A 27,076-nucleotide genomic window follows, 5' to 3' on the forward strand; every position below is an offset into this window, starting at 1 on the left:
ACCTCTTGCTTTCTGAAGTTTATGGTAGGTTTGGTTTGTGTCTGTGTTTGATATGCCCGCTTGCTTTTGGCGTATCCTTTTGAAATTTTCATTTTTGACCATACTCAGAGCTCCGTGTTTCCCCGACAGGCTTTAACACGCCGTGGGTACTTACGTTTTCACCTCCACCGCACTTGTCTCTTTTAAGGAGCTGTGCCGCCTGGAGTCGAGGACTGGAACTAGAAGCAGTGACTCCCAGCAGGGTCACCCGAGGCTGGCCGCACCTCCTCACAGGAGCTCGAGTGCCGCAGCACCCGCACCTAAGAACTCGGGGACTCCAGAGTCCGCGTACAAAACCAATCCGAAGTAGGTTCGCTCACTCTTCCTCGCAGATGCTTGTCTAACGTGAAGGAAATCCAGTGACCCTTTCCCTGCAACTTTTCCCTCCATTAGAAAAGAGAACCTCTGCGCCCGAAGTGTCACCAGTTCTCCTGTGGAGAAGAGAGATAAAGAGGAGACCCCGTTCCAAGTGAGTTACCCGTCGGCTTTCAGCAAGTTGATCACATCAAGGCAGATCAGTCCTCTGCTCGCCGCACAGTCTTGGTCTTCTCGGTGAGTCTGGCTGCTTAATCGTGGGGTAGTTGCTCGCAAGAGGAGGTATTACAAAATGACACCTGTTTGGAAGAATACAAGCGATATAGGAGTGCCGGAGGTAGAAGAGGAATCTTCCACCCGTCCTCCCCCACCCCCCCTTTCCCTCGGGTAATCTTAGCTGGCGTCAGGGGCATTGCTGCTCTCCCTCTTCCACGTGGGGGTCTGGGTAAGCAGAGGTCAGAGGAACTTGTCTGGGAGTCCCTGGCCCGGATGGGATGCACGTTAAGATGTCCCTAGCATTTCCTCCTGACTTCGTCATGTTGTCAAAGAAGCCCGAGCTGGACACGCACTGGTTATTCTTAACTCCTAGGGTAATTACCAGGAGCTGTTTGAAAAGTCTCTAAACCACTGTCATTACCTAAGTAACACTTACCTAAGCCCTCCACACTCATACTGAGTACTCCTCGGGGTCCTGGAGGGCAGGAGCCATAAGGCACCGTTGTGTCCCGTGAACTCCTTCAAGCATTGTCTTTTTCTGCTGAGTTGGTGAAGACTCCCTCCAGAAAGTGACTTTGGATCTGTAAAGTTACATTTTAAAATTCAGGTGAAAGTTTTCCTGATGTGGAGAAAGACTATAGCACATGAACAAGAATATCCAGTGTTTTCAGAGCCGGGAGAGGTTAAGTGCCTTACATTAGTCTCACGGGCTAATTAATCAAGAATAAATACCCCAAGTAGAAAATTAATTCATTAGGCCAACCTGTATTTTGTCTGTAGTTTTCAATAATCCAGTGAAAGCATATTTGATATTAAATCATGTACAGGTCACTAAGGGGCCAACAGGTGGTACTTCTGACAATAAATCTGTGTATTTAAGATAAACATACATTTGAAAACCAAATATTTAAAAACAAAACAAAACACCAAATATTTAGTTTGGTGGTTTTGTGGAAAGCTCTTTCTATGTATAGCTTCAAACAAATCCTAAATGATATGAACAAAATAAATAGAACCACGGTTTTTTAAAAATAATTCAGTATCTATGTCTTAAGCAGGAGTATGTCTCCAAACCTTTTAAACAGAACGTCCCCACTTGCTTTCAACATTGCCAATCCGAGCACTGGTGCCGACAGCCCAGACCCATTTGCAAATGGTGCTGACATCCAGATCAGCAACATCGACTACAGATTGTCCCGGAAGGAGCTGCAACAGCTCATGCAGGAAGCGTTTTCTAGGCACGGCAAGGTAACCTTTTCTCTCCTGTTTCTGCCTTTCTTTTACGCTTCGCTAGCACTCCAAGTCGAGAGCATGTCTTTCAGCACGTAACTGCAGCCAGGATATGAGGATTACTGAATGAGTTTCTCGTGTGGTCTGTTCGTGGTGATACTGTGTCTCCAGTTTTTAGGACATAGCCCCAGAGAGCAAGGGACCTAGTGAAGAAGCACTTGTGGTCACGGGCAGAGATTTAAGTGGCACTTTGGGAAATAAAACGCTGATGGGTTTTATTTAGCTCTGACTGCTAGAATACAGGAATAGGATTCTGAAGTAACGTTGGCTGTTTTTGTTAACATCTTTCTGTATTGATGCAGTTTTTAGGTGCTGTTTGCTAGAAGTGCACCTTTTCCAGATTATTAAATGGCTATGCCCCAGGTGTTTGCAGGGTCCAGAGAAGACCCCCCCCCCCGCCAAGACTCCTCCCATGTATTGGCTCCTGAGCCTGCACGGGAGTCCTGTGTGCGCCAGAGCGTGCAGGCAGGCCAGGCCGGTTTCAGAGCCCCGAAGGTCACCCAGTCCTAGTTCACTTAGGTTTTGCTCGGCAAGAGTATAGAGTTCGGACAAATTCCCTCACAGAAGCACGGAAGTCTGCAAACATGTTCCCTAATAATTCACCTTCAGTTTTAAGATGACAGGGTTCTGGGTAGACATAGCATTCCATTTTCCTTTTTACTGCTGTAGGTGAAGAGTGTTGAGCTCAGCCCCCATACAGATTATCAGCTCAAGGCTGTTGTTCAGATGGAGAACTTACAAGAAGCAATCAGTGCGGTGAATAACCTTCACAGATACAAAATTGGCAGCAAGAAGATCCTGGTCTCACTTGCCACAGGAGCTGCTAATAAATCACTCTCTTTACTGAGGTAAAAACAAACCATTTATTTCAGGAAATAATATTTGGCCCAGAAACAGTTTTAGAAATAAGAAAATAGATTCGATCATTTTCCCAGCCCTCTTAGACGATTCCATATGCAGTAGTGCTTATTCGTAATCGATAGAGCTTAGAGATAAGCTGGAAGTCAGCAAGAAGCTAGTTAGAATAATTCGACTGTTGTTCAAGTCACTACTCAAAGGTGAAGTACAGCTTAAACTTGGCAGGCAGTTAGGAGTAAAATAATACACCACATATCCAGAGCAGGTTCTAAAAATAGTAGCCCTCTATCATAAAAGTTTATAAGCCTGGAAAGTGTGAAATACTACCTCCAAATCTTGGGAGAAGGTTGGTTGGTTTGTAAAGGGGAGGTCTACAAAGCTCCAAGCTCTCAACCTACAGATAGGTGCTTCATATCAAATAGACACTCCGTAAGTCGGCATTATGATTATGTCAGTTGTAGGAACCTGGTGGTGATTTTATTCTTAATGCACTTTGGTGATTCTTCGGCTCTCCCTGTTTTGGGGGAAACGAGTAAAACAGAACTCAATTCTAAAAAATCTGTTTGAATTCTTAAAGGTATTTTTCTGTGACATGTACTTCACCATTATTTTAAATTACAGTTTTTATCCCCTAGAATAAAAGTAATACTCATGGAAGAAACTTTGGAAAGGTCAGAAACATAAAAGAAGAGGGGGAGAAAACCATAATCCTGTGGCTCAAAGCCGATCATTCAACAGTTTGCCTTTTGTTTTCTCTCTGTTTTTGGCTGCCTTTTTGGTTTTTAAGACCATAGTTGGGAGGATATGTTGTATTCAGTTCTGTATCCTCAACTGTGGGAATTCCACTCCCACGTGGAGTTCATGAACTACGTGAACCACAACGTGGCAGGACACATTCAAGCTGTTTTGTCTTTTACTCTGAGTCAACAGGGTGTTTGTCTCACAGAGTAGTCAGCGTTCTTCTGATACACAGGTGTGAGAAGCCCTATGCTTGTGTCTGATTTTATATTCTTTAATCACCTTGTCCCTAAAGTTATTTAAGTTGTTCCGGAAAATTAATTTTGACATAACAGAAACCGGTAAATTTATGTTGTGCGGGCCCTTGAATAACGTAGGGGTTGGTGTGCCAACACCGTCCTCATGCAGTCAAAACTCCACATACAACTTTTGGCTCCCCGTAATCTTAACTACTAATTGCATACTGTTCACCAGTAGCCTTACTGGTAACATAAACAACGGATTAACACCTGTTTTGTATGTTACATGCGTTAGATACTGTCTTTTTACAGTAAAGTAAGATAGAAGAAAACGTTACTAAAATCATAAGGGAACATACACTTACAGGACTGTACTGCCTTTATCAAAAGAAATCCACAAGAACACCAACTCGTGAAGTTGTTCAAGGGTCAGCTGTAATTTTTGTTAATTATGTGAACTCAGTTTATTAAATACAACTTGGAAATCATCTGTTGATGTCCAGTAACATCTCTGATAAAGTGAAATTTTGTTTTACAGTGCAGAAACAATGTCTATTCTTCAGGATGCCCCTGCCTGCTGTCTGCCTCTTTTTAAATTTACAGATATCTATGAGAAAAAGTAAGTTAGGCTTATTTTTTTTCTCTCATTGAGCCTGTACTCATTGGCAGCTTCCATAATTCTTATATTGATCGGTGGTTGGCATAAAACTGTGGTAGCTGCTCTGCAGGATTGTCTGGCCCGGTGGAGGAAAAGACATAAAAGCAGTGGTATTTAAATTCAGATTTCAGTTTTAACATACATCTTAAAAGCATCTTTTGTTTTTAGCAAATTTAGACCTCAGTGCCTAAAGCTGTACTTTCCTTTTTTTTTTTTCCCCCAATTTGACTGATGAGTTTTGTTCTTCATCGAGTGAACATTTTTGAGCACCTTCTAGACCGTAAGCTCCTGGACAGCAAGGACTTAAGGACAGTCTCTTCAGTGCACAGGGCTTAGCAGGCATTAGCAGGTATTAGTGGAATGAAAGTGTGGGGCTCTGTGGAGAGTGCAGAGCTGGGAGGACACAACCCTTGTCCCTGAGGACTTTATGACTGGAACGGAAGAGAAAACATTCACAAATCATTTTAGAACAAAGAAAACTGTCATAAAGGAAGTGCAGGGAGGAGAAAATGGTATGAGGATGAAAGGAACAAGGAGCTGGGAGTGTTAGTCTCTGAATCGTGGGAGCCCTGATCTGTGGAGGAGTGAAGGGGGAGGTATGGTGGCAGGAACCATGCTTCAGGAAAACTTTTCTGGTGATGGGTCCGTCGGAGGTGGAATGGACAGGGCAGAGGGGGAGACGGAGAGACAGTGCCACACCAGTCCCCAGGCCTGGGCAGATGCTGTTGGAATACTGAAGTTTGAGTTGTCAGTGAGTCAGGACCTGGTGACTAGTTTTACGTGGAAGGAAAGGTAAACGGTAGAGGTTGTTTTGATTCTGAGTGTTTTTTTTGCCCCAGATGGACTGGTTGTGTGGTTGAATCAGATATGGAGAAATAAAGAAAGCATGTTCAGGAGGTACAGTGAATTTTTGTCCTTGGTTTTTGGACACTGAAGATAGAAAGATGTGGCAGTTATTTTCCTAAAGGGGATCGTGGGGTAGGGGAGCAGATTGGGAGGGAGAGGCAACTCAGAGAACGGCAGAACTGGATGAAATGGCACGAGGGACAGGAAGCGGGAGAGAACCCAGAGGTGAGAGTGACATCAGGACACGTGGGGATGGTGCGAGGTTTGGGAGAGAGGAGGAGGCTGCTGGTGACTTGCCATCCCTACAGAGCCCTGTGGGTAAAATCTGGGGGCAACAGGCTGACAGACTGGACGGTAAAATGGCCGAACAGCTCCTGAGAGAGCAGCTGTTGGCATTAGAGGTATAACCAGGTTACAGGACTGAGCGAGAGCACCGGGGCTGTTTGTGCGCAGGGGCAGACAGCTTGAGTGAGGGCAAGGGTGTGAGGCCGAACTTGGTCTGAGCATCAGTGTAGGGCCCTGGGAAGAAACCAGTGGAGCGGCAGATGTGCACTTAATGTGTGCCAGGTTCTTTCCAGACATAACATGTAATCTTCCTATCAACCCTGTGAGGTGGGTATTATCTTCCCATTTTGCATTTGGAAAAGCTAAGGCTTTTCCTTAGAACCGGGATTGGTTCTAGAAGATTCTAGAACCGAGGTGACTGAGGCCACACAGGTTGGGTCAGGATGTGAACTCAAATCTTTCTGCCTTCTGAGCCGGTGCCTTTAAGCTCCATGTGTGAGAGACCTGCGTCGGGGGGATGATTGAGGAGTTGACCCTCTGGAAATGAGGTTGAGGCATAGATGAGGGGAAGGAGTAGCTGAAAATGAGTATACCTCTTCTGAGGGAGGAGAGCAGAGATGGTGAGAGGGGTAGGTAATCCAGAGGGATTTCCGGTTTGGGGGAGCCGAGTTAAGAGGTCATATCCTATAGCTTTCCAGCTCAGGAAATTAGGTGAGGTCATTTATAGAAACTTTAGGGTTCGAGGAATAAGCACCAAATGACATAGTGACTAATGGGCAGTGTGCCAGAGGTGACTTGAAGAATTGCCAAGCATTACTGGTTTGGTCGTAAATGAATTTATAGTAGAATTATTCCAGTTTTACGTTTGAGGAGACAGAAGAACGATTCTTGGCAATAGCTCCTTATTGCATCCGATATACGGGCGTGTCTGTATAACCACCGAAAAACGTTCTAAGTCAGCATCTCTCTCCTCTTCCTCGCTTTTAGGTTTGGACACAAGTTGAATGTGTCAGATTTATATAAATTAACAGACACGGTCACAATCCGTGAGCAAGGGAATGGCAGGCTGGTGTGTCTCCTCCCCAGCAGTCAGGCCCGGCAGAGCCCCTTGGGGTCTTCCCAGTCGCACGACGGCTCCTCGACGAATTGCAGCCCAATTATATTTGAAGAGTTAGAATGTCACGGGCCTGTCTGCAGACAGCATTGTTCCAATAAGGACTTCAGGTATAACACTCATTTCCCTTTAGAAACATCCCTTGGCCCAAGATCATGGAATATCTGTTACAATTTCCTTGCAAATATTTTAGCCAACTGCTGTGTTCTCTTTTCTGTAGCGAACATGAATTTGATCCAGACTCGTATAAGATTCCTTTTGTGATTCTCTCTTTGAAGACGTTTGCGCCCCAGGTTCACAGTCTTCTGCAGACACACGAGGGCACCGTGCCTTTGTTAAGGTGAACATGTCAAAGCCACCGAGATACGATGCCTTGGTTCTCCTCTTTCTAGAAAGTCTGCCCTCTGCCCACCCCTCTTCCCAAGCGAGTATCACAGAATGCCTCATCCTAACATTTTTAGCGCCTTGCAGTCAAAGTACATCTGAAATGGGATACATTTGCTTGGTATTTCCACAGAAAAATTTGTGTGTGTGCTGATTTTTAGAAACAGAAGCAACGAATAGGAACGTTTCTTCCCCACAGAGATGAGATCAGTGTAAGCGCTGTTCTAGAAGTAAGCATGCGTGCTGCTAGAGTGCACACACCTCAAGCAGTAACTTGTAAAGCTTGAGAGAGAGGTGTTCTTCAGAAGGCCATGTAAGCATCCCGGGGCCGAGTAGACTTACTCTAGGGGCCAACATGGGCCCTAAAGCCCGTTTGCCTTAAAGCCACTGATACCTTAAAGCAGGTAAATAACTGGGCTTGGAACCCACCTGCCTTATTTCTCACCCCCTGTGCTGGAACACTGTTCGGGTATTTCTGGTATCCTCAGCGCCAAAGAGGTCAGTGCCGTGGTGATGGCCTCCCCGTCCCTGGGACCTGAATTTTCACGTTCAAACCCAGATCCTGAGGATTTAAGGAGAAAGGATTTATGAGTGGATATATTAAAGATTTCTGTGTAGCAGGTGCTTTGCTTTTCCGTTAGTTTGATTAGCCTCCCTTTCCCCCACTTCAGCTTTCCAGATTGTTACGCTGCCGAGTTTGGCGAGCTGGAAGTACTGCAGGAGAATCAAGCGGGCGTTCCCTTAGAACACCTCGTCACCTGTGTTCCGGGCGTAAACATTGCCACTGCGCAGAGTGGCATCAAAGTGGTCAGATGGATCCACAACAAGCCCCCGCCTCCAAACACAGGTAGGAGGCAGGCCCTGGGGTTTTCTGAGCCACCAGCCACTGCGAGAGGATGCCGTTGGCTTTGTCTTGGCACTTTTGTCTTTGGCACTGCCTGCCAGGCGCGAAGCACCATAAATGTCGGCTGTTGTTGTAAAAACTGAAACTTCTCCAAAGTGCTGAAGGTCTGACAGAACCAGACGTCTTGCAAGTCCCAGCGTAAATTCTGTAAAAAAGTTTAAAAGCCACATTTCACCGTTACAAATACCTTCAGACCCACCTAATTTTGTGAAGCTTTTTGGCTCGTCAGTTGACCGGCCTTTTTAAAAATTGTTTCAAGGTATTTGAAAGAAATACTGCTAAATGCAGGTTTACCTTTGAAGTTTGTTTTGGTCAACGTTTGTGACTTGGATAAATGTGAAAACAGATTTAGCTTTCCGTGTAAAGGACCAGGAAATGTAAACCTAGCTTTGGGTGAGTGTCTGAGTCCCGGGCCTCCTCCCAGGCTGCAGGTGTTAATCCCACCACTTGTGAACGGGGCTGAAAATTGTTGCCTTCCTAACGACGCTTCCTTCTTTTTGACCCTGACCACTTCCTCTTTTGCTTCCCCCCCCCCCCCCCCCCCCCCCCCCCCCCCCCCCCGTGGGAAGAAAGGTAAGGATTACCGGGGAAGGAGAAGCATTTGTATCAGAGCTGCTTACCACCTTCTCCTGCCTTTCCCCTCAGTCCTAGACCACTCAGGCTCCCATGCACTGCGGTCTTTCTCTTTCCTCTTTTGTCGTCAGTCCGCTAGTCTTGTAGAAACGTTTCTGTCCGATTATACTTTCATAATTAAAACTTTTTCTTAATTACATGGACATTCAGATAAATACAAGAATCTCTTAGTTTTATATCGGCAGGTTTTACGCTACTGCTTTCCATGGTTTCCTGCACGATGTTTTCGGCTTCCCTGAGGGTTAATTAGACTTCTCTGGGCTACCTGCTTGCTCCCCATCTGTAACTTTGTTTTTATCGGAAAATATGTTCCATGGGACCAAGTTCAAATGAACCTTTGAAATACAACCAGTTTACAAGCTGGAAACATCCTGTGTAATTCTGCTTTAAGTTAACACTCTGCTGAACTATGCTTTCCTTTGACCACAGAACGTTGAGAAGTAGTGGTAAAGCATCTGCCAGCCCTTGAAGAAGTTGTGCTTGTCCATAGGTTATATGGGACCTGAGTGTAGATGCTGAGAAGTACAGCGGCCCTTTGGTCTCATCTCCTTGGTTATGGTTGAGCTGAGGCAAGGGAGGGCGAAGTGAGTTAGCTTTCTTTCAGGGGTGAAATCCTATCTTAGGCATGTTCTCTTTTTCTCCCCCTGTCTAGATCCTTGGCTTCTGCGTTCTAAAAGTCCTGTGGGCAACCCCCAGCTGATCCAGTTCAGCAGGGAAGTGATCGACCTGTTGAAGAGCCAGCCGTCCTGTGTCATCCCCATTAGTAATTTCATCCCGTCCTACCACCACCATTTTGCAAAGCAGTGTCGGGTATCAGACTATGGGTATTCCAAGCTGATAGAATTATTGGAAGCCGTGCCTCACGTATTGCAGGTGAGGAAGGATTAAGGATTATTTGCTTAATGACAGGAACGTTCCTCTATGGCCTCGGCTCCTTCAGGGAAACAGGATGGTTGGTAACCTCGTTCGGGGTGGCTTCTCAGTTTTTCCAGAAAACTGAGTTTAAACATAAAAAAGGAACCTTCCCTCAGAGCACTGAGGAGTATTTTCCTTCTAATCTCTGTAGACTGACCTTCCTCTCCCTAGCTCAGGACTCTCCAGGATCGTTCACTCTTAAAGAAGAGCTGTCATGAACATAGGCTTAGCTCTCATCAATGAATTAAAGACCAGCTCCTGGGCTGGAGCCTAGCATTGGTTCCTAAGGAGTCTTGACCCTATTAATTTAGCTTGTTCCATAGCTCCTTACCCATAAAACAGCTTCAGCTTATAAACTGGCATGGAACACCTGGGTTGTCTTTTGTAGACAAAATTAGTTGCCCAGATTAATAATGAGCTTTTTATTTCCGTACTCATGACTATTTGGGAAGGGGTATAAAAGGGCAAACAAAACGGGGGCAGGGATCTCTGGCACTTGAACAGTCATTCATTTTGACCGTCTGCATTCTTTTGACCTACATGTATTTAAAAATGCAGATCCCATACATAAAAGGACTTGTTCTCCAAGACAGGTAACAGGAGAGAGAGGGAATGCCATCACCCAGAGAGTCAGTACGTGCCAAGGTCTGACAAGTATAAATAATCAAAGTGTTTGATTTGCAGATTCTCGGAATGGGCTCCAAACGTCTTTTGACCCTTACCCACAGGGCCCAGGTGAAGCGCTTTACTCAGGACTTACTAAAACTTCTCAAATCCCAAGCCAGCAAACAGGTCATTGTGAGGGAGTTCTCACAGGCTTATCATTGGTGAGTTGATGAGAAGGGCGGGGGTCAAAAAAGAAAGCAGATACTTCAGAACACTTTTTCTTCCCACAGATTTAAAATCATTATCCAACGTTTTCTATTTAGCAATTTTGAGGAAGACTTGCAAGTGATATTTCTGATTCTTTACCCACTTTCCTGGTTGAATTCTAGGTGTTTCTCAAAAGACTGGGATGTCACCGAATATGGTGTTTGTGAGTTGATCGATATTGTCTCAGAAATCCCAGACACAACGATCTGCTTGTCCCAACAAGATAATGAAATGGTGATTTGTATCCCCAAGAGAGGTATGTTGACCTAAATGTGCTGTTCGACAGTTGTGTATCTTAACAAGGAATCCTATGTCCTTTCCCCGCCTCCATGGTTCCTAAAGATTCCGTGGAAAGTGCATCGTGAGAACTATCGCGGTACATCGGATCTGGGGTTCTTTAGAGCAGTTGCGGCCACTTGCCAACAAGAAAAGCAAGCTAGTTTTTTAGAATTCACTGTAGGGGAAAGACGGGCATAAGCAGCACCTTCTTGAAATGCCTTCTTCAGCCTGTCTGTGGCTGTTGACACCATAATTACCTGGCTGAGAGACAGTTACCATGGCTGTTGCTTGTCTCCTCTCTTTAACTGAGCTACTTGACTGTGCACTCTTGAGAAAGAAAGAAGATCCAAGCAGATGTTTTGGCTTTCTCATTTTGGTCCTTCTGATTAAGCTCTGGGAGCTGAGATAAGTAAAGTTACGTGTACCTACTGCCATGTTCTCCCAGTATTATTAATCTGTGATTCCTAACCTGTGTTCCTGCAGAACACTCCTGTTCGTGAAATCATAATCCCTGAAAGCTTTTGGAGTGAGTCATTTCAATCTTCCGGATTCTGATTTAAAAATTAACAGAAGCAAAAATTGCAGTTGAAGTTTTTTCTCCTCTGTACTTTTTTTTTTTTTTTTTTTTTAGAGAAATCACAAGTAAGCAGAGAGGCAGGCAGAGAGAGAGAGGGGAGGAAGCAGGCTCCCTGCGGAGCAGAGAGCCCGACTCGGGGCTGGATCCCAGGACCATGGGATCATGACCTGAGCCAAAGGCAGAGGCTTTAACCCACTGAGCCACCCAGGCGCCCCTCCCCTGTACTTTTGATAAACTTTTGTTGCCTGATACTCTGGCCTGCTAGCAATTTTAACTGAAGATTAGAAGACACAAAAAATGTGTAGCTTTTCAGAAATGCAGCTTTCCAGAAATAATTTCTTGGCTACTCTTTCAAGTACAGAGACCTGGAAGTATGTCATGTGCATATATACGGGATAGAAGTGAGGGATGGAGAGCTAGAGAAAATACACCTAGCTTGCAAGGCAAAACTACATGGGGGTGTATGTATGTGTCTTTTGTAGTATACCATAGTAGTCTCCTGGCTTGCTCGTGCTGTGCCCTTGACGGAGTTTGAAAACCATTCTGCAGAGAGAGAACATGAATGTGTTTGTTTTAGGTTGCATATGTGTTTGGAAGGCAGAGATGGTATCTCTTGTCATCTGTGCATAGGACTAATACAGCAGTCAGGTTTGACACAGATGAATGGAAGAAAACTGATTTGTTTTTTTCTTTTTTAAGAGCGTACCCAGGATGAAATAGAAAGGACAAAACAGTTCTCCAAGGATGTTGTCGATTTGCTCCGGCATCAGCCGCACTTCCGGATGCCCTTTAACAAATTTATCCCCTCCTACCACCACCACTTTGGCCGGCAGTGCAAACTCGCGTACTACGGGTTTACTAAACTACTTGAACTTTTTGAAGCCATACCTGATATTTTACAAGTAAGTGAAGAGTTTTCCAGTTATCCTTTTCTGAGCAATATATGGGGGGAAATTTTTCTTTTCCAGGTCTGTTTTTCCTGGGAATAGGGAGTTAGGAAATAAGAGGGAAACCTTCAATATTTTGATCAGAGAAGCTGTGTTGTTGGCTCAGTACTTAGTATTTCTAGGTAAATGTTGGTTTTTAAACTTTAATAAAGAAAGGAACTATTCTTTGAATTTGTTTCAGGGTAATTACTGAAAAAAAAAAGATTAGTTTGATTTCTTAAGTGGAATATTCTTCCGTTAGTGCCATACTTCTCGAATCTCTCAGGTGGCAGTGGGGATGAGTCTGTGAGGTGATGTGAATGCTTGGCTGTTGAGTGACGTTGAACCAGATTTCTGTTGTTGATTTTATTAGTATTACTATTTTTGACCCTTAAAGTACTTTAAAAATTTTTCTCGTGTGTGATAAAATACACATTACCTAGTTAACCCTTTTTTAAGTGTGCATTTCAGAAATCTTGCAAAACTGAAGCTCTGTATCCACAGAAGAGCCCCAGAGTGCTTCTCAGTTACTAAGTGTATACATTTATGTGCCCTCGAATTCCATGAATGGTCCGAACTTGTTCACTGTTGCCTTCCTCCTCCCTGTGTGTTTTCCAAGGTATTGGAATGCGGAGAAGAAAAAATCCTCACTTTGACAGAGGTGGAACGAGTCAAAGCTCTGGCTGCCCAGTTTGTCAAACTCCTTCGGTCCCAGAAGGATAACTGCCTTATGATGACCGATCTGCTTACAGAATATGCTAAAACTTTTGGTTACACATTTCGTCTCCAAGACTATGATGTCAGTTCAATTTCGGCTTTAACACAGAAACTCTGCCATGTGGTAAAGGTGAGCAGATCTTTGTTTTTATGGACGAAAACGTGGCGGTGGCAGCATCTATCCCCGGGATGCTTACCTGTGCTTAGCATTTCCTTGTTCAACCCTGGCGCTGGTTACCTCTTCACAGGAAGTGAGTGCTTCGTGTGCCATTAATGCGTTGCTAGGTAGTAGGAGAGGACTCTGGTTTGACGAGTTTTGGTCTTGCTCTGGTGTGTTTCTTAGAGGCCTTGCGGAAGTAATGTCTCTCTGAGCTGAGGAGGTCTCTGTTTTATCTGAGGGTGTTTCTTCTAGGGGTATCCTTCTAAGCAGATTGTGGTCTCTGACGGTGTGGGGAGACTGTAATCCCAGATTACAGCCCTTCCGGATTCTGACCCACTTGAGTAGATTTCGGAGCAGGCCAGGCTCACAACTCGAGAGGGTAACTTCCTCTTCCTGCCCGGGGCTGAGCTGACCCTCCCCATCCTAGGCAGAGCAGCTGGACAGTCTCAGGCTGCTTCCTGCACAGGACCAAGAAAACTCACTACAAGGAGGGAGCCGTGAAAGGGAAAACATACCGAGTTGGGGTCAGCCCCAGTTCCAGATCTGGAAGGAATCCAGTTATGTACTGTGCGATTAAAGGGAGAAAAACCTTCGCAGGAGACAGAGAAGGAGCTGCTGGAGAGCAGGAAGGACACTAGGAGAGTGACCTGCTCCCAGTGCCGCCTGCTGGGAGGACAGGTGAGGGAGGGACTAACTAATGTGACCTTCAGACCTAGCTAGTGGGGGGACTTAGTGTTGCTGGCTAGGACAGGGTCAGCACCAGTGTGTGGGGACCAAAGAAGGGCACACGGAGTGGGTTGAGGCAGGAGGACTAGGACATGACCATAGTGACAGGTAATGCAGACAGCTTTTTGGCTTGTGTATTCATGAGGGAGGAGAGTGCGAGCCTGGCACAGGACAGAGGGGCCAGTGCGCTCTCTGGTGGAGAGCCTTGAGCATGTGTGAGAGCCGCAGGGAAGGATCTGCTCGAGGAAGAGAAGTATACAAAGTCGAGACAAGGCGGCAGAGGGGGTTCCTGAGGAGGCAGCCTGGGAATTGGCATTCAGCAGCAGGAGGCACAGCCCTGGTACTAGTACTGCGACTGAAGGGCGAGAATGTAGGGTGACTGCAGTAAGTGTGATGTTCCTCACTGGGAAGAAGAGGGAGGGACTGAAAGAGACCCCACTCAAGACTGAAGTGGCTGGCATGGCGCTTGGGAGCCGCCAGGACCTCAGGCGGGGAAGCTGGGAGTAGAGGGAGCTCTGCAGGAGGGAGGTGGGACCCATAGCGCTACTGTAGGGCTACCACGGGGAGGGTCAGTGGCATCGGGCTGCTTTGGTGCAGGCACAGGGAAAGCAGACAGTTGGCCTCAAGGTGGGAGTTTGCCAGCCTGCAGAGAAAAGGCACAGGGACAAAGGAGTTTATGGAGTATGACCAGAAAGGCAATGAATCAGTGGCCTGTCGTGCCAAGGTGAACAAAAGAGGAACGTGTGAAGAAGGGAGAGGACCTGAATTGGGAGGGCATGGGAGTCCATGCAGGTGCAGCTGGAGAACGGGAAGAAGAGCCGATCACTGGACTGTCTGTCCAGTCTCCCCACCCCAGCGTCTGCCCCACACATTCTTTCGCATGCGGTTTGCATGGGGAGTTTGCATGAGCTGCTTGGGAAGTGGACAGTAGCTGGCAGTCCCAAGTGTGACCTGGGAATGGGGTTCTGGAGTGGAATCAAGTAGGAGAGGATGTGCCTGGAGATGGGGGGGATGAGGAACGGAAAGGCCACGCGGTGGGGTAGCCCTCCTGGTTGCTTGGTCACCCAGTGTGTGAAGGCAGTGATGGGCCCCAGTGATAGCAAGTCTAAGCCGTGAGCAGACGCTTAGAAGAGCGAGGGCAAGTGAGTGGGGAGTTGGGGCGTTGGCAGTCAGGATGGGGAGGGATCGGAGGGGCTCTGGTGTGCTCCCTGGCTGCTGCTGCCTCTCCCAGGAGCCTCTGGGAAATGCTGATGCCCGAACTTCACCCCTGCCTCTGACATTCTGATGTAATAAGTCCCAGTGTGCTCGGAGCGTTGGCATTTTTTATAGGCTCCCCAGTTGATTCTGTTGTGGAGCATGGGTTCAGAATTGGGAGATGTCTCTAAGTAGCACCAAAAGGGCAACTTTTAATTTTTTTTCCTTGAAACACTGGAGTTGTAGCAATGGTCTGGGCATCAGAGAAGATGGCTCGGATTCCCCTAGACTTGAATCTGTTGTTTGATTAAACCTTGTGTCTGCAGAGGAAATCTCTCATTGAAATAAATCTCCATGGATCTGTAACCACGATAAGCGGGGTGGAGCGTCTACCCACTAACCTCCTGCCTTGGCTCTGGGTGAACGTCTGAACCAGGGACCCACTGGGATTATGAACCCAGAGCCCCAGAGAGTATGAGCCTCTGATGACCCAGCCCTGACTGAGGTACTGAGACCTGTGGTCTTGGCTGGGAGACCAGACAACTGTAAACTTGGTTTGCCTCCCAGCACCTAAGCTCGTGCATACTGAAGCTCTGCTGGTTCTAAGTCCAGGGATGGCTCAGTTCAGCCTGTACCTCGGCCCAAGGCCTGCCGCTCTCAGTTAGCCCTTGCTTGTTTCTTTACCTGCTGTTTGGTCCCCTGGTGCCCACTTGTGTCTCTTCCAGAAGGCCCCCCCCCCACCCTGTATCTCCTTGAGAAGCGAGAGTGAGACATGTAGTCTGATAGGAAAATACCCACTTGCTGGCTAGTGATGATGGACTAGAGGAGTGCGGGTGCCTTTAGTCAGAGTGGGCCTTCAGTCTGCTCTGGGCCACAGAGGTGGGGTGAGTCGGTCTGCAGAGCAGCCCTGTGTACCGTCACCTGCAGTCCAGACTCCCCCCGACTTGAGCGCAGCAACCTTCAGTTCAGGGTCTTGGGCCCCTACGTGTCAGCCGGCCAGTCTTACCTCCTTCTGTAGGGGAGTGGAAGGAGTGCCGTAAGAGAGGGCTGGTAAGGATGGCTGACTCTGATCGTGGACCATCAGAAAGGGAGAGGACAGTTCCCGCTCTGGTGTCCCACAGCAGCTGAAAACAAACTCAGGCACTCACTTCTGTGTAGGAGAAGGGAGTAGAGGTTTTCCCTCTGTTGGTCTCCCTAGCCCAGAGGACAGTAGCTGAACTGGGTGGCTGTGGCTAGTATGCCACTTTCAAGCTGGGAAACTGGGCTTCTTATTCCCCAGATTGCCGACATGGAGTCGGGCAAACAGATCCAGCTGATCAACCGCAAGTCCCTGCGTGCCCTCACTGCCCAGCTGCTGGTGTTGCTGATGTCTTGGGAAGGAGCTGCCCACCTTTCTGTCGATGAGCTCAAGAAACATTACGAAACCACCCACAGTGTTCCCCTCAACCCCTGTGAATACGGATTCATGACCTTGACCGAACTTCTGAAGAGTCTGCCCTACTTAGTGGAGGTATGAGTGCTAATGGTTCTGTAGAGCTGTCTTCCTGAGGTCTGCTGAACTGCTCCGGGGTCCCCTGATGGTCTGGCTTGGAGGCTGTAGAGCGGGGAAGGAGCAGTCAGCTGTTCTGTGGTTGAACATACGAGGCAGGGCAGGGGTGCAGGCACCTTGCCCAGTTGAGTGCCCAGATAAGGGGGAAGCCCTGGCCTCCTAAGTCCTGAGCTAGGGTGCTTTCGTGCTATGCCAGGCTGCAGTTGGCTACTGTTAGCACTTTCTGACGAGATGGATGGTGTGTGGGCGGGGTGGGGGGCTGTCGTCAGTCAGACACGGGTCAGAAGGGAAAGCTGGTCACCCGGGTAGACTTTAAGAATAGCACTTAAGATGAGAAGAATCACAGAAGAATATTACAGATGTAGATAAGCACCCCCCTCCCCGCCAAATTAACAAAATTGACCCAAGAAGTGAAAAATTATACCAGCTAGGGCACCTGGGTGGCTCAGTCTGTTAAGCATCAACCTCTGGCTCAACTCAGGTCATGATCCCCGGGTCCTGGGATTGAGCCCCGCATCACACTCTCTACTCAGTGGGGAGTCTACTTCTCCCTCTACCCCTCCCCCATGCTCATGATCTTTCTCTCTCTGTCTCTCAAGTAGATAAAATATTTATTTGATGCAGAGAGGGAGATAGCACAAGCTGGGGCAGTAGCAGGCAGAGTGAGAGGGAGAAGCACACTCCCCGCTGAGCTGGGAGCCTGATGTGGGACTTGATCCCAGGACCCTGGGATCATGACCTGAGCTGAAGGCAGACACTTAACTGACTGAGTCCCCCAGGTGCCCCTAAATAAAATCTTTGAAAAAAATTTTTGACCAGTTACCACAAAGGAGGCTCTAAGATCATTGAAATTTTACCAATGAAAAAGACACCGGGACCAGTTAGGTTAACGGTTGGATTTTTAACTAACTAACTAACTTTGAAGAATAACTCGCAGCTTCCTAAAAACCATTTAGGCCATGTTAAAAGCAAAACAAAAAGACAAAAGAAACAAACCTCACCACTTAATTTTATGAATCCAAAGCAACTTTAATACCGAAAACCTAACTAATACAGTCCTCCAAAAGATAGTGGTTCTAAATAGGGTATTAACCAGTAAAGTCTAGCAATGTAGGAGAAGTGTGTTCCCCCATTGTTACCATATAACCATATAATGGATAACTAAATAATTGAGAGATATTGACAGAAACTCTCTCCTTAGCCATACTCAGGCCAGGCTCCTGGGAGCCGCCTTCTAGACTAGACCACGACCTTGGATGTCTTGGTAATTTTCCGTGCACCGTCACCCGCCAGCCCTCCACCAGCTATAAATCTTCACTTCTTTTTGTTGGAGCCCAATTCTGCACTGAGGATCTTTCCTTTTATTGGGGATTGTTCTTGAATAAAAACTGTTTTCCACCTTTACTGTCCAGCTCTGGTTTGTCCTCATAATATCACATCCAACAGGGGCGCTTGGGTGGCTCAGTGGTTGAGCATCTGCCTTTGGCTCAGGTCATGATCCCAGGGTTCTGGGATCAAGCTCCACATTGGGCTCCCTGCTCCGCAGGAAGCCTGCTTCTCCTTCTCCCACTCTCTCCCACTCCCCCTGTTCCCTCTTTCTCTGTATCTCTCTGTCAAATAAATAAAATCTTTTTAAAAAAAAAAACAGCATCACATCCAACATTTTGAAAACTCTGTTGATTATCTGTTATGTGAATAGTGGTTCTAGGCAGCATGAACGGATAACCCAAGACAGAAGGCTTTCTATGGCCAGCTTGGGGGGAAATACCCCTTCCCTTGGAGATTATCCGTGCACACACCCGAGACACACAGCGAAAACAGGTGTCTGGAAAGGTTTATGGTAAAGAAATTTGTTTACTTGAGGACAGAAGAGCTTTAGGGTTTCTTCTTTACTAACCACGACCCCCCCCCCATCCTTTTTTTAAAGAAGACTGATGTCATCCTGTAGCACAGAGTTCCTGGGATCCCCACTTTGGGCGAGGGGGTTCATTGGCCTCAGTCCCTGCTGTCTGATGCAGTCCTCTCACTCTGGGGGTTTGCCTCCCCTCCTTACGGTCTCCTTTTGTTTGAGACCGCACATCTGCCAGTTTCCTTCCTTTCTGACACGCTGTTTCCCCAGACCTCAGCCATCTGAGACACACAGCGAAAACTGTAGTTTGCTCTAAGGCAGCACTTGCTGTGGGCGGAGATCCTTGAATGGGCTCCCCCCTCCTCCCAGGCTCAGTGGCCATTTTCAGGTTGATTTGGTGCCTTTTCACTCTCAGCAGGAGGCCGGGACTCCCCAGTGGGGCAAAACCAGTCACTCTGGAAGTTTTTTTTTTTTTTTTTTTTTTAAGATTTTAGTTATTTGTCAGAGAGAGAGAGAGGGAGAGAGAGCGCGCGTGTGAGAGAGAGGACAAGAAGGGGCAGAGGCAGAGGGAGAAGCAGACTCCCCGCTGAGCAGGGGAGCCAGACACAGGGCTCCATCCCAGGACCCTGAGATCATGACCTGAGCCAAAGACAGACGCTCAACCTGCTGAGACCCCTGCAGGCGCACCACTCTGGAAATCTCTAATGCTGTGTTTTTCTCTCGGACCAGGTTTTCACCAATGATAAGACAGAGGAGTGTGTGAGGCTTACCAGCCTGTACTTGTTTGCCAAGAACGTGCGCTCTTTACTTCATACGTACCACTACCAGCAGCTTTTTCTCCATGAGTTTTCCGTGGCCTATACCAAATACGTCGGAGAAACCCTGCAGCCCGAGACGTATGGCTGCAGCAGCGTGGAGGAGCTCTTGGGAGCAATCCCGCAGGTGGGTGTTCCTGGAGCCTGGAGGGGGTCTTCCGGGAGAGCCCCAGGGTCACTCTCCTGAACACAGTCGGCAAATGCTGCCACGGTAATGACATGGCAGGCATTTTGAAAGACATACTGTTGGCATTAAAGGGATGATGCTAGCATTTCTCCTAGGTTCTACAAGCCTTTATTAAATGCGTATATGCCAGGTGAGTAAGTTGCAGCCCCTTTCCTCAGAAAGGTGTCAGGCGATGGAGAGTCGGGGCACCTGGCAGGTGACGAGGCAGTGTGATCAGCCATCCGTGGGTACCCCAAGGAGGGGCACAGGCAGGGCCCCGCCCAGGCTCCGGGTTCATTCTAGAGCCCAGATGTCAAGGATTTATAGATGTGAACTACGTGACGAAGATGGGATGGTCTGGGCAGAGGGGATTGGAAAAGCAGATGCAAAGCAGTGACAAGTAGTGTGGAACGTTGAGGGCATTAAAAACCAGGCGGAGGCCTACCAGTGTAGTGAGAGCTCACTTGGGGAAGGCCTTGCTCCTCCGGGTGAGCAGAAGGACCTGGAGGAGAGAAGCAGAGAGCCTCGGGTTTGTGTGTGAAAGCACCAGTGTCAGTGCTGTGTCCAGAGTAGCAGGAAGGGAGGAGGGAGCTTGGTGAGGACCCTGGACGTGGCCGGAGCCCAGGTGAGAGTGATAACGAGACCGAACCTGCGTGAAAATATTGCAGGAGGCAGCGAAGGACCCAGGGAGGCTGAGATCCGGACTCGGTGCTGACGCATGTGGGGGTGCTGGGAGCCGGGGGCCTCCGCTGCCACTCTTGGCTTCGCTGAGGAGGCGGAGCGAGGACTCTGTTTCAGGATTAGGACCAGGAGCTTAGTTTGGGGGGTCTGGAACGTCCCCATTAATTCTCTTAGGGTATATTTAGTTTCTGGAGGAAATAGGAAGGACTCTTGTGTGAGAACTGTCTCCTTTAATAGACCAGAAGTGGTGTTGGGGAGATGGTCTTTCTGAGAGCCCTAAAGAATATTTTTAAAGCTGAGTCTCATCATTTTTAGACTCCATGTTTTCTTACAAGGTGCATGTCTCTGCCAGCTTCTGTTACTTTAAAAGCTAAAGAAAGTATAGAAAAATTTTCCTTGACGTTAGTTTCTGACTTCTAAGATCTCTAGGGTCAGCGCAACAGGTCCCATTCTTCCTGGACTTAGGGCTTATTTCCCCTCCTTTTCCACTGCTTAACCAGTAGTATGTCTTGTATGCAGGTGGTCTGGATAAAAGGACATGGTCATAAGAGAATTGTAGTGTTAAAAAATGACATGAAATGTAAGTAAGCACCCATCCCCTCCCTGCTTCAGAAATCCCGGTTCTCCCACTGACTTTTCCCTCTGACGGCTGCTCTTGGTCCCCCAGGTCGATTGAGTTCCCTCGGGCTTGCCCCCACCCATTCTGAAAACCAGCCCTTGGCCACAGAGCACATCTCAGTGGTGCCTGAATCTGGCACAGCTATGGAACTTGAACTCGGAGCAGGCAGCGATGGTAAGCAAGGCACAACACAGCCAAGCTTGTGAAGTTCTTGGAGAACTGGTTGGGTGTGGGCTGGGGAGTGGGTGGGGGCAAGGACCACAGTGAGCCGTCTTCGTATATTCTCCAAAGCAGTCTTGTGTTTGATTGGTAACAGAAAAACGAGCCTGCACTTCATAGCATTTTATGGTTCAGGTTCTTGAAGTCTGTTGACACCTCTGTAATGACAATATGTCAGCCCAGTTCAGACTTAAGAGGAAAAAATTTTTCCAACATTTGCTAAAATAGTATTTTAAGACTATTGCGATTGGGTGAACTCTGCTGCACCCAAGGAGGGAGATGGAAGTTAATTCTGAGTACGAGGATGGACAGGGATGTTTTAGTTAAGGAGCAGAGCGGGGTCGGTGTGGGGGGGTCACATCACTAGGAGAAGACCTCAGAGGTGGAGGACTGAGGGCCTTGGTCGGAGAGCAGGGGTGCGGAGTTCTCACAGAACTGACTTCCAAGATGCTTGCCAAGACTGGGCTCGGTAAGGACCAGACAGACATGGAAGGCCAAGGTCGAGGCCTCGTGAAGAGGGCTCAAAGGGCCAGGCTCAAGTTGGATGGAGAGAGTCTTTGTCAGAGGGCCTTCCTGAGAAAGACTTGGTAATAATGCATTAATAATCCTCAAAACAACATTGATCCACTCAGATTTTATGTGGAGCTTCCTCTGTAGGTAGAAATTGACTAGCTTGAGCTCTGTAGCAATTGTAACTTTACTAAAAGACGTTTGAATCCATTGCTGCATATGAGACTTTTATCTTTGTATGACTCTGGAAGTCGCTATTGGAAGCATTGCTGTGACCTTTGTGTGGAGGACACATTACACGTTTTATAAAGCATGGGAAGGGAACTCCCATTCCTATTGTCAGCTGTCAGCACAGCCTGCAGGGAGGTTACCACCAGTCTCTGAATATAAGGGACCCAAGTTCTGGGAGGTTAAAGAGCTTACCCAAGGGGCTCCTGTGTGGCTCAGTAGTTGGGTGTCTGCCTTTAGTCCCAAGGTCATGGGATCGAATTCTGCATCATCAGGCTCCCTGCTCAGCGGGAAGCATGTTTATCCCACTGCCCCTGCTTGTGTTTTCTCTCTCACTGTGTCTTTCTCTGTCAAATAAATAAATAAAATCTTTAAAAAAAAAAAAAAAGCTTACCCAGAATCATTTAGTAAGGGAGTGACAGAACCGGGGTCTAGCTTTTGCTCATTTTAACTACTTTATACCTCTTCTAAGGACTTACTTTCCCCTCCCCCGATTGTGGAGCCTTTTTTGGTGTTTGTGTGGCCCCTTGGGGCATTGCTATTTCTGAACACAAATCTGGAGAGCCTGACTTGTGGCACTTCATTTACCAAAGAGTGACCCAGACCTTTCCCTTAATGGCTTTGTTATTGTTGTCACTTAATTTACCAAAGACTGACCCAGACCTTTCCCTTAATGGCTTTGTTATTGTTGTCGTTGTTGTTGTTGTCCTCATTGTTAACATTGTGTTCTGGAGTACTTCCTGGCCTTTTTCATCTTGAAGGCTGAGAAAGAAAGCCTCAGGCACAGACTCGTGGTAGACTGCTGTCCTGAGTTGAGCCCCAGCCTGCCTTCTCTGTCCAGGGCCCCACCAGACAGAGCAGGAGCTTCTCCGCCTGACCAGTGACTCCCCTGTGGACCTTCTGTGTGCACCCGTCCCTTCGTGCCTGCCGTCCCCACAGCTGAGACCGGATCCTGTCGTCCTCCAGTCTGCTGATCTCATTCAGTTTGAGGAACACCCTCAGGAGTGTTCTGGTAGGATGCGCTGTGCGGTCGTGAGGTTTTTCTCTCTGGGTTAAAAAATCAAAGCACAATGCCTGTATGGTAAAGGTTTGACGGAGGTGGGGAGAAACCGTATTTTCAGGCACAAGAATACCTACACTGATTATTAGGACCCTCTTTTCCGGTCGGTCTTCCTGCAGAGTTGGGTTCATAGCCCAGGGAGGCTTGGGGAGCCCCAAGCCCAGGAACGATGGTGCATCTGGAGGGATGACGCAGCTGGGCCGTGGAGAAGCCCACGGAGGCTTCCTGGGCTTGTGTTGCCCGCCTTTGTAAAGGTGCAGCTGCTCGCGGGTACACCTGGTGGCCCACATGCATGCACGGCAGCTCTGGTCTGGCCTACAGGTGAATGATGGCCCTGGGTTGGGGCCTCATGATGGTATGAGCAGGAGAGGGAAGGCCGTCTGTGACTTAAGCTCTGGACCCTGCACGGTGGGCTGAGAAGGGACAGGAAGCTGGCTGCAGCCAGCACTGACCTGGGGGGTGAGGGTTGCGGTGGGAGGCGGCTCCTGGCCTGCTCGAATCTCCTCCTCACTCGCATCTCCTCACCGCAGCCCTGCAGGATGGGTGACAGACCAGGAACCACACTAGCCCCAGGTTGCCGGACTGGGAAGTGTCTGAGCTGGGATTTGAACCCCAAGCCTCTTGTCTTGCTGTTGTGTCACCTGGCCTCCGGAGAGGTGGCCATCTGCTTTGTCGAGGCCTTTCCCCTTTGTCTCTCACAGTGGGTGCTTCTCCACTCCACTTACCGTTCCAGGGGGAATCCAGGGGCAGCCTCATGATGCCCAGTGAGGGAACTGAGGCTCTTTATCTGGAGAATAGGAGGTAGGGAAACATATACGTGGCTTCTGCCACTGGGAGATGCAGTGTGTGACAGAAGCAGGGGTGTGCTCCTCTGGGAGGGACAACAGGAGCCGGCGTGAGATGGATAGCAGCGCGCCTGTGGGGTTGCAGCTGCAGTGCATTTAGTCTGCGCGAGTTCAAGCAGATGTGTGGGTCCACAGAGAGACGCCGAATGGCGTGGGCAGCTCTGTGTGCCATGCTCCTGCATGCCGGCCTGAGAAGGGAGCTGGGGCTCCGCACCCCCTCCATCACTCGGGCCTCTCTGCGCCTCTGGTGCGAGGGCCCCCTGCACATGCACACACACTGGGAGTCTGAGCTGCAGTACATCTCGTGGAAGCAAAAGCGGCCCCCTGTGTACGCGGAGCTCGGCCAGAGAAAGAGCAGCCTGTAAACACTGCAGGAAAAATGGCCGTGTTTCACTGCCTGAATATTTCATGCTAATTCTGCCTCTGTGCACTTCTCTCCCTGTCTGCCCACCTTAGATCCATGCAGGGCACAGCCCTCAGTCAGTGGAATGGGCCCGGGGCTTCCTGACACTGAGGCCCCTCCTCGTGGGAAAAGTCGTTAGGTCCCATGAGGCTCAAAGGTCTTTAACTACCTGACAGAGCGAGTGAATGGGCAGAGAATCCAAACTGGGGGTAAAAATGTCTACACCATTGCCCATTGAGTTATAGCTTTCTAGAACTTTGTAATCCAAGGGAGAGTGAGCTAAAGTGCGGTTTTATGTATAAATACCGGACTCACGTGACTCGTTGGCCACATAGCTGATAACGAAGTTGCGGCATGGGCGTGATGTTTGGTGGGTGATTTTAAAAATACTTTTTGAGATGAGACAAGAGAGAAACTAAGACCCCACATATCTTGCAGGTCTTAGAACTGAATGTGTTTGCTCTTTGGTGTTTACAGAAATTATGATTTTAAACCAAGAAGAGAAAATTGAAATTCCAGTACCAGTAAAGAGTAACAACCCAGCCTCGGACTCCAGCTCCTCTGGCATCTCTGCAGCTGTCCTGGTGCCTCCCTGCCCCTCCTCGGAAACCTCAGAGTCACTGCCCAGCAAGGACCCCATGGAAAGCCCAGCCAAAAAGCAACCCAAAAATAGAGTAAAATTGGCAGCCAATTTTTCCTTTGCTCCTATAACCAAGCTTTGACTCGCGTTTTGAACATAGAATTAGGATGGGGAAACACTGTCTGATTCTGCACACAAAAGTGGGTTCAGAAAACACAGCCTTTTCCGTTTGAATGCAAACCCCCTAGAAGCCAATTTCTTATCAGATTTATCCCATAACGTTTGGTTTCTTTGACGTTGAACACAGCTTTAAAGCTGAAGTGTTTCTTTCTTTTTTTTCCCTCCCCCAATTTTTTGGAAAAAGCAAACCAAAAAAAAAACCACAAAAAACAAAATCCCCCCCAAAAAACCTTCCTGGCAGTTGTTAAGAAATCCTCAATACATCTTACCAAATTTTTCTTAATTAGCATGTGATGGTGTTGTGTAAAGAGAAAGTGGTGAGAACTCAGCTGGAAGGGAGTGGTTTTACTGCCATTCAAGCCACATCCGTGGTTGGATCTTACATGTAGCCTAAGATAGCCTCTCAGCCTTTGTGTACTGATGTTTCCAGACGGTGCAGATCAAGTGCATGGCGTGTGATAGCACAGAGCCTGCTCTGCGGCCCTGTGTGTTCTCATGCGGAAGCAGAAGGGCAGGCGAGGCGGGGAGAATGTGTTTCCGGGTTGGATATGAAGCTTCCTGGCTTCCATGTGACTTGTAAGCGTGCCTTGTTTGTTTTATTGAGCTATGTCTGTAGTTGACGAATGTGGCTTCATCACAGATGTTTTTTTTTTTTTTAATCCTGCTTCCACTTCGGGGTGCCATGTAGGAGCTTTCTAGACAGTTGAGGATGTTTTAAGCTTCCCTTTTATGTTACGTTCCAGTGTGATGCGGATTAGGTTAAGGAAAAGGAAATGGTCTTGATGTCATGAATTTAAAGTTAGCATTTGAATTCCAGCACACAGTACTGTGTGTTGAGGGGCAATGTTGGGAAGAGAGTCTGATTTTCTAAAATATGCATGAAATGCATAAATTACAAATCAGAGCTGAGGGGCGAGGTGCTTTAACCGGAGCGATATCGATACTCTTTCCACTAGGAAGAGACAGAAATTCTATCTATACGTGTGAAGGCCAAGGTTGATCATCTTAACCTTGTATTTGTAATTTTAAACCTGGTTTTGGTAGCTGGGAAGCTTTATGTGTGAGTGTGTGGGGGGGGCGCTCAGTGTGTTTTAATAGTGTCTGCTTTTACTGTTACTTCTCTCTGTTGGAAGCATGTTTGGGTTTTTGTGGTGTCTGATGTTGGCATTTGGGAAAAGCCAGCCTTTGAGAGAGCACTGCCCTGTGGAATGACCTTCGCCTTGAGGTGACGGGTGGTCTCTCACCCCTCCTGGAGAAACCTGACATTTACAATGGGTTGTATTTGTTGGGCAAAAAGGCGGATTCATTCATAGAGCAGAAAGAACCTGTGGGCATAAGGTCTTCCACTACTGAGATGGTTTCTTTTGGGGAAATGTTTGTATTTTGTAATTTCTAGAAAGCCAGAAAATGGGCTCTGATTTCATAGCCAGCATTTTTATAAAATGCCACAAAACAAGGGCTCCAGAGAGATTTCTACAAGTCGGGTTTTTGTTCCCCAAAATCTTTAAAATGAATCCAGTGGTTCCCAGTTCTCCAGACGTGGCCCCAGCCGAGATGGAACGACCCTGGAAAAGCCTTGCAAGCAGTACGGCCCTCTGCGAAGCCTTTCCAGAATGAAGGCATTTGTCCTACAGACATAGTACGGCAAGAAGTCAAATGCAGATGAGCAATTTTTTTTTTTTTTTTTTTTTTAAGAAGCTTTTAACCAGTGTGAGAAAGTTGGTGTCGAGAACCTCAGTGGCCTTATCCTGAGACTCCTTAAGGCTGAGTTTGCACTCTCGGACTTTAGTTTTGCTCGCCTAGGCGGGATCGACTTTAAGAACAGCAGAGGTACCATTACAAGTCACGAGGAACAGTCTCAGCAGCTTCTTTGGGCAGCAGAGAGGAGCCCGCGGGCTCATGCTGTCCCAGGAACGTGGTCGAACCCAGCCGTTCGCCGGAGTCGCCAGCCAGTCTGGGACGCGTGTGTGACCAGCCGTCGCTGTTGGAAGATACGAGAATAAATACAGCGTGAGCTCGTTGTGTCCGTGATGTACTCCACAACGGCCAGTCTGATTGCTATCTATTTTTTTATCCAGAGGCTTTAATTAAATGATGTGATGAAATGATGTATGAGAATTAAGACAAAGAAATTCTTTATTTCTGGGTGGAAAGATGTACCAGATTAGATATATCTGTTTAAAGAAAAAAAAAAAGATAAAAAGTTATCACCACAACCCCCTTTCCCATCTTGCACTGTTTGTTTCGGATTGGGCTTGGGGGAAGAGATGTTTTTTCTTAACTGTCTACTTTGTTTGAACACTTTTTTTGTGGTTCAAGTGCTGTTTTGTGTGTTGGGACCAAACAGTTGTCAATAAACTTTACAAAGCAAGCATCAATTTGAGTTTGCCAAGTGCTTTGTTATTTGTCCGAGGGGAGGGGTGGGAAGCCAGTCCAGTCCTATCCTCTTTCCACGTTGGGTTTCCCCAACTTCTCACCCCTTCTGA

At 47.7% G+C, this 27,076-nt stretch overlaps 1 protein-coding gene across 9 annotated transcripts in view; it reads left to right on the plus strand.

Moving 5' to 3' along the window:
• MARF1 (meiosis regulator and mRNA stability factor 1) overlaps window positions 1–24,773 on the plus strand; it is a 37,314-nt gene extending 12,541 nt beyond the window's left edge. For 6 of the 9 annotated variants that reach the window (XM_032836236.1, XM_032836239.1, XM_032836244.1 and 3 more), the window contains 19 exons: window positions 188–345; window positions 433–591; window positions 1,626–1,818; window positions 2,530–2,708; window positions 4,234–4,314; window positions 6,472–6,708; window positions 6,819–6,938; window positions 7,654–7,829; window positions 9,172–9,392; window positions 10,119–10,261; window positions 10,430–10,563; window positions 11,863–12,065; window positions 12,709–12,936; window positions 16,166–16,396; window positions 19,014–19,226; window positions 20,466–20,526; window positions 20,614–20,739; window positions 22,364–22,534; window positions 24,308–24,773. In XM_032836236.1, the coding sequence (XP_032692127.1) occupies window positions 188–345; window positions 433–591; window positions 1,626–1,818; window positions 2,530–2,708; window positions 4,234–4,314; window positions 6,472–6,708; window positions 6,819–6,938; window positions 7,654–7,829; window positions 9,172–9,392; window positions 10,119–10,261; window positions 10,430–10,563; window positions 11,863–12,065; window positions 12,709–12,936; window positions 16,166–16,396; window positions 19,014–19,226; window positions 20,466–20,526; window positions 20,614–20,739; window positions 22,364–22,534; window positions 24,308–24,552 (3,279 nt within the window). In that variant the 3' untranslated portion in view covers window positions 24,553–24,773. The remainder of the gene's footprint in view (window positions 1–187; window positions 346–432; window positions 592–1,625; window positions 1,819–2,529; window positions 2,709–4,233; window positions 4,315–6,471; window positions 6,709–6,818; window positions 6,939–7,653; window positions 7,830–9,171; window positions 9,393–10,118; window positions 10,262–10,429; window positions 10,564–11,862; window positions 12,066–12,708; window positions 12,937–16,165; window positions 16,397–19,013; window positions 19,227–20,465; window positions 20,527–20,613; window positions 20,740–22,363; window positions 22,535–24,307) is intronic. The other 3 variants (XM_032836237.1, XM_032836240.1, XM_032836241.1) reach the window with 2 other exon arrangements.
• Window positions 24,774–27,076: the final 2,303 nt, after the last annotated feature.

The sequence above is a fragment of the Lontra canadensis genome, unplaced genomic scaffold (genome assembly GCF_010015895.1).
Source record: "Lontra canadensis isolate GAN:19392208 unplaced genomic scaffold, GSC_riverotter_1.0 scaffold91, whole genome shotgun sequence".
Lineage (NCBI taxonomy): Eukaryota > Metazoa > Chordata > Mammalia > Carnivora > Mustelidae > Lontra > Lontra canadensis.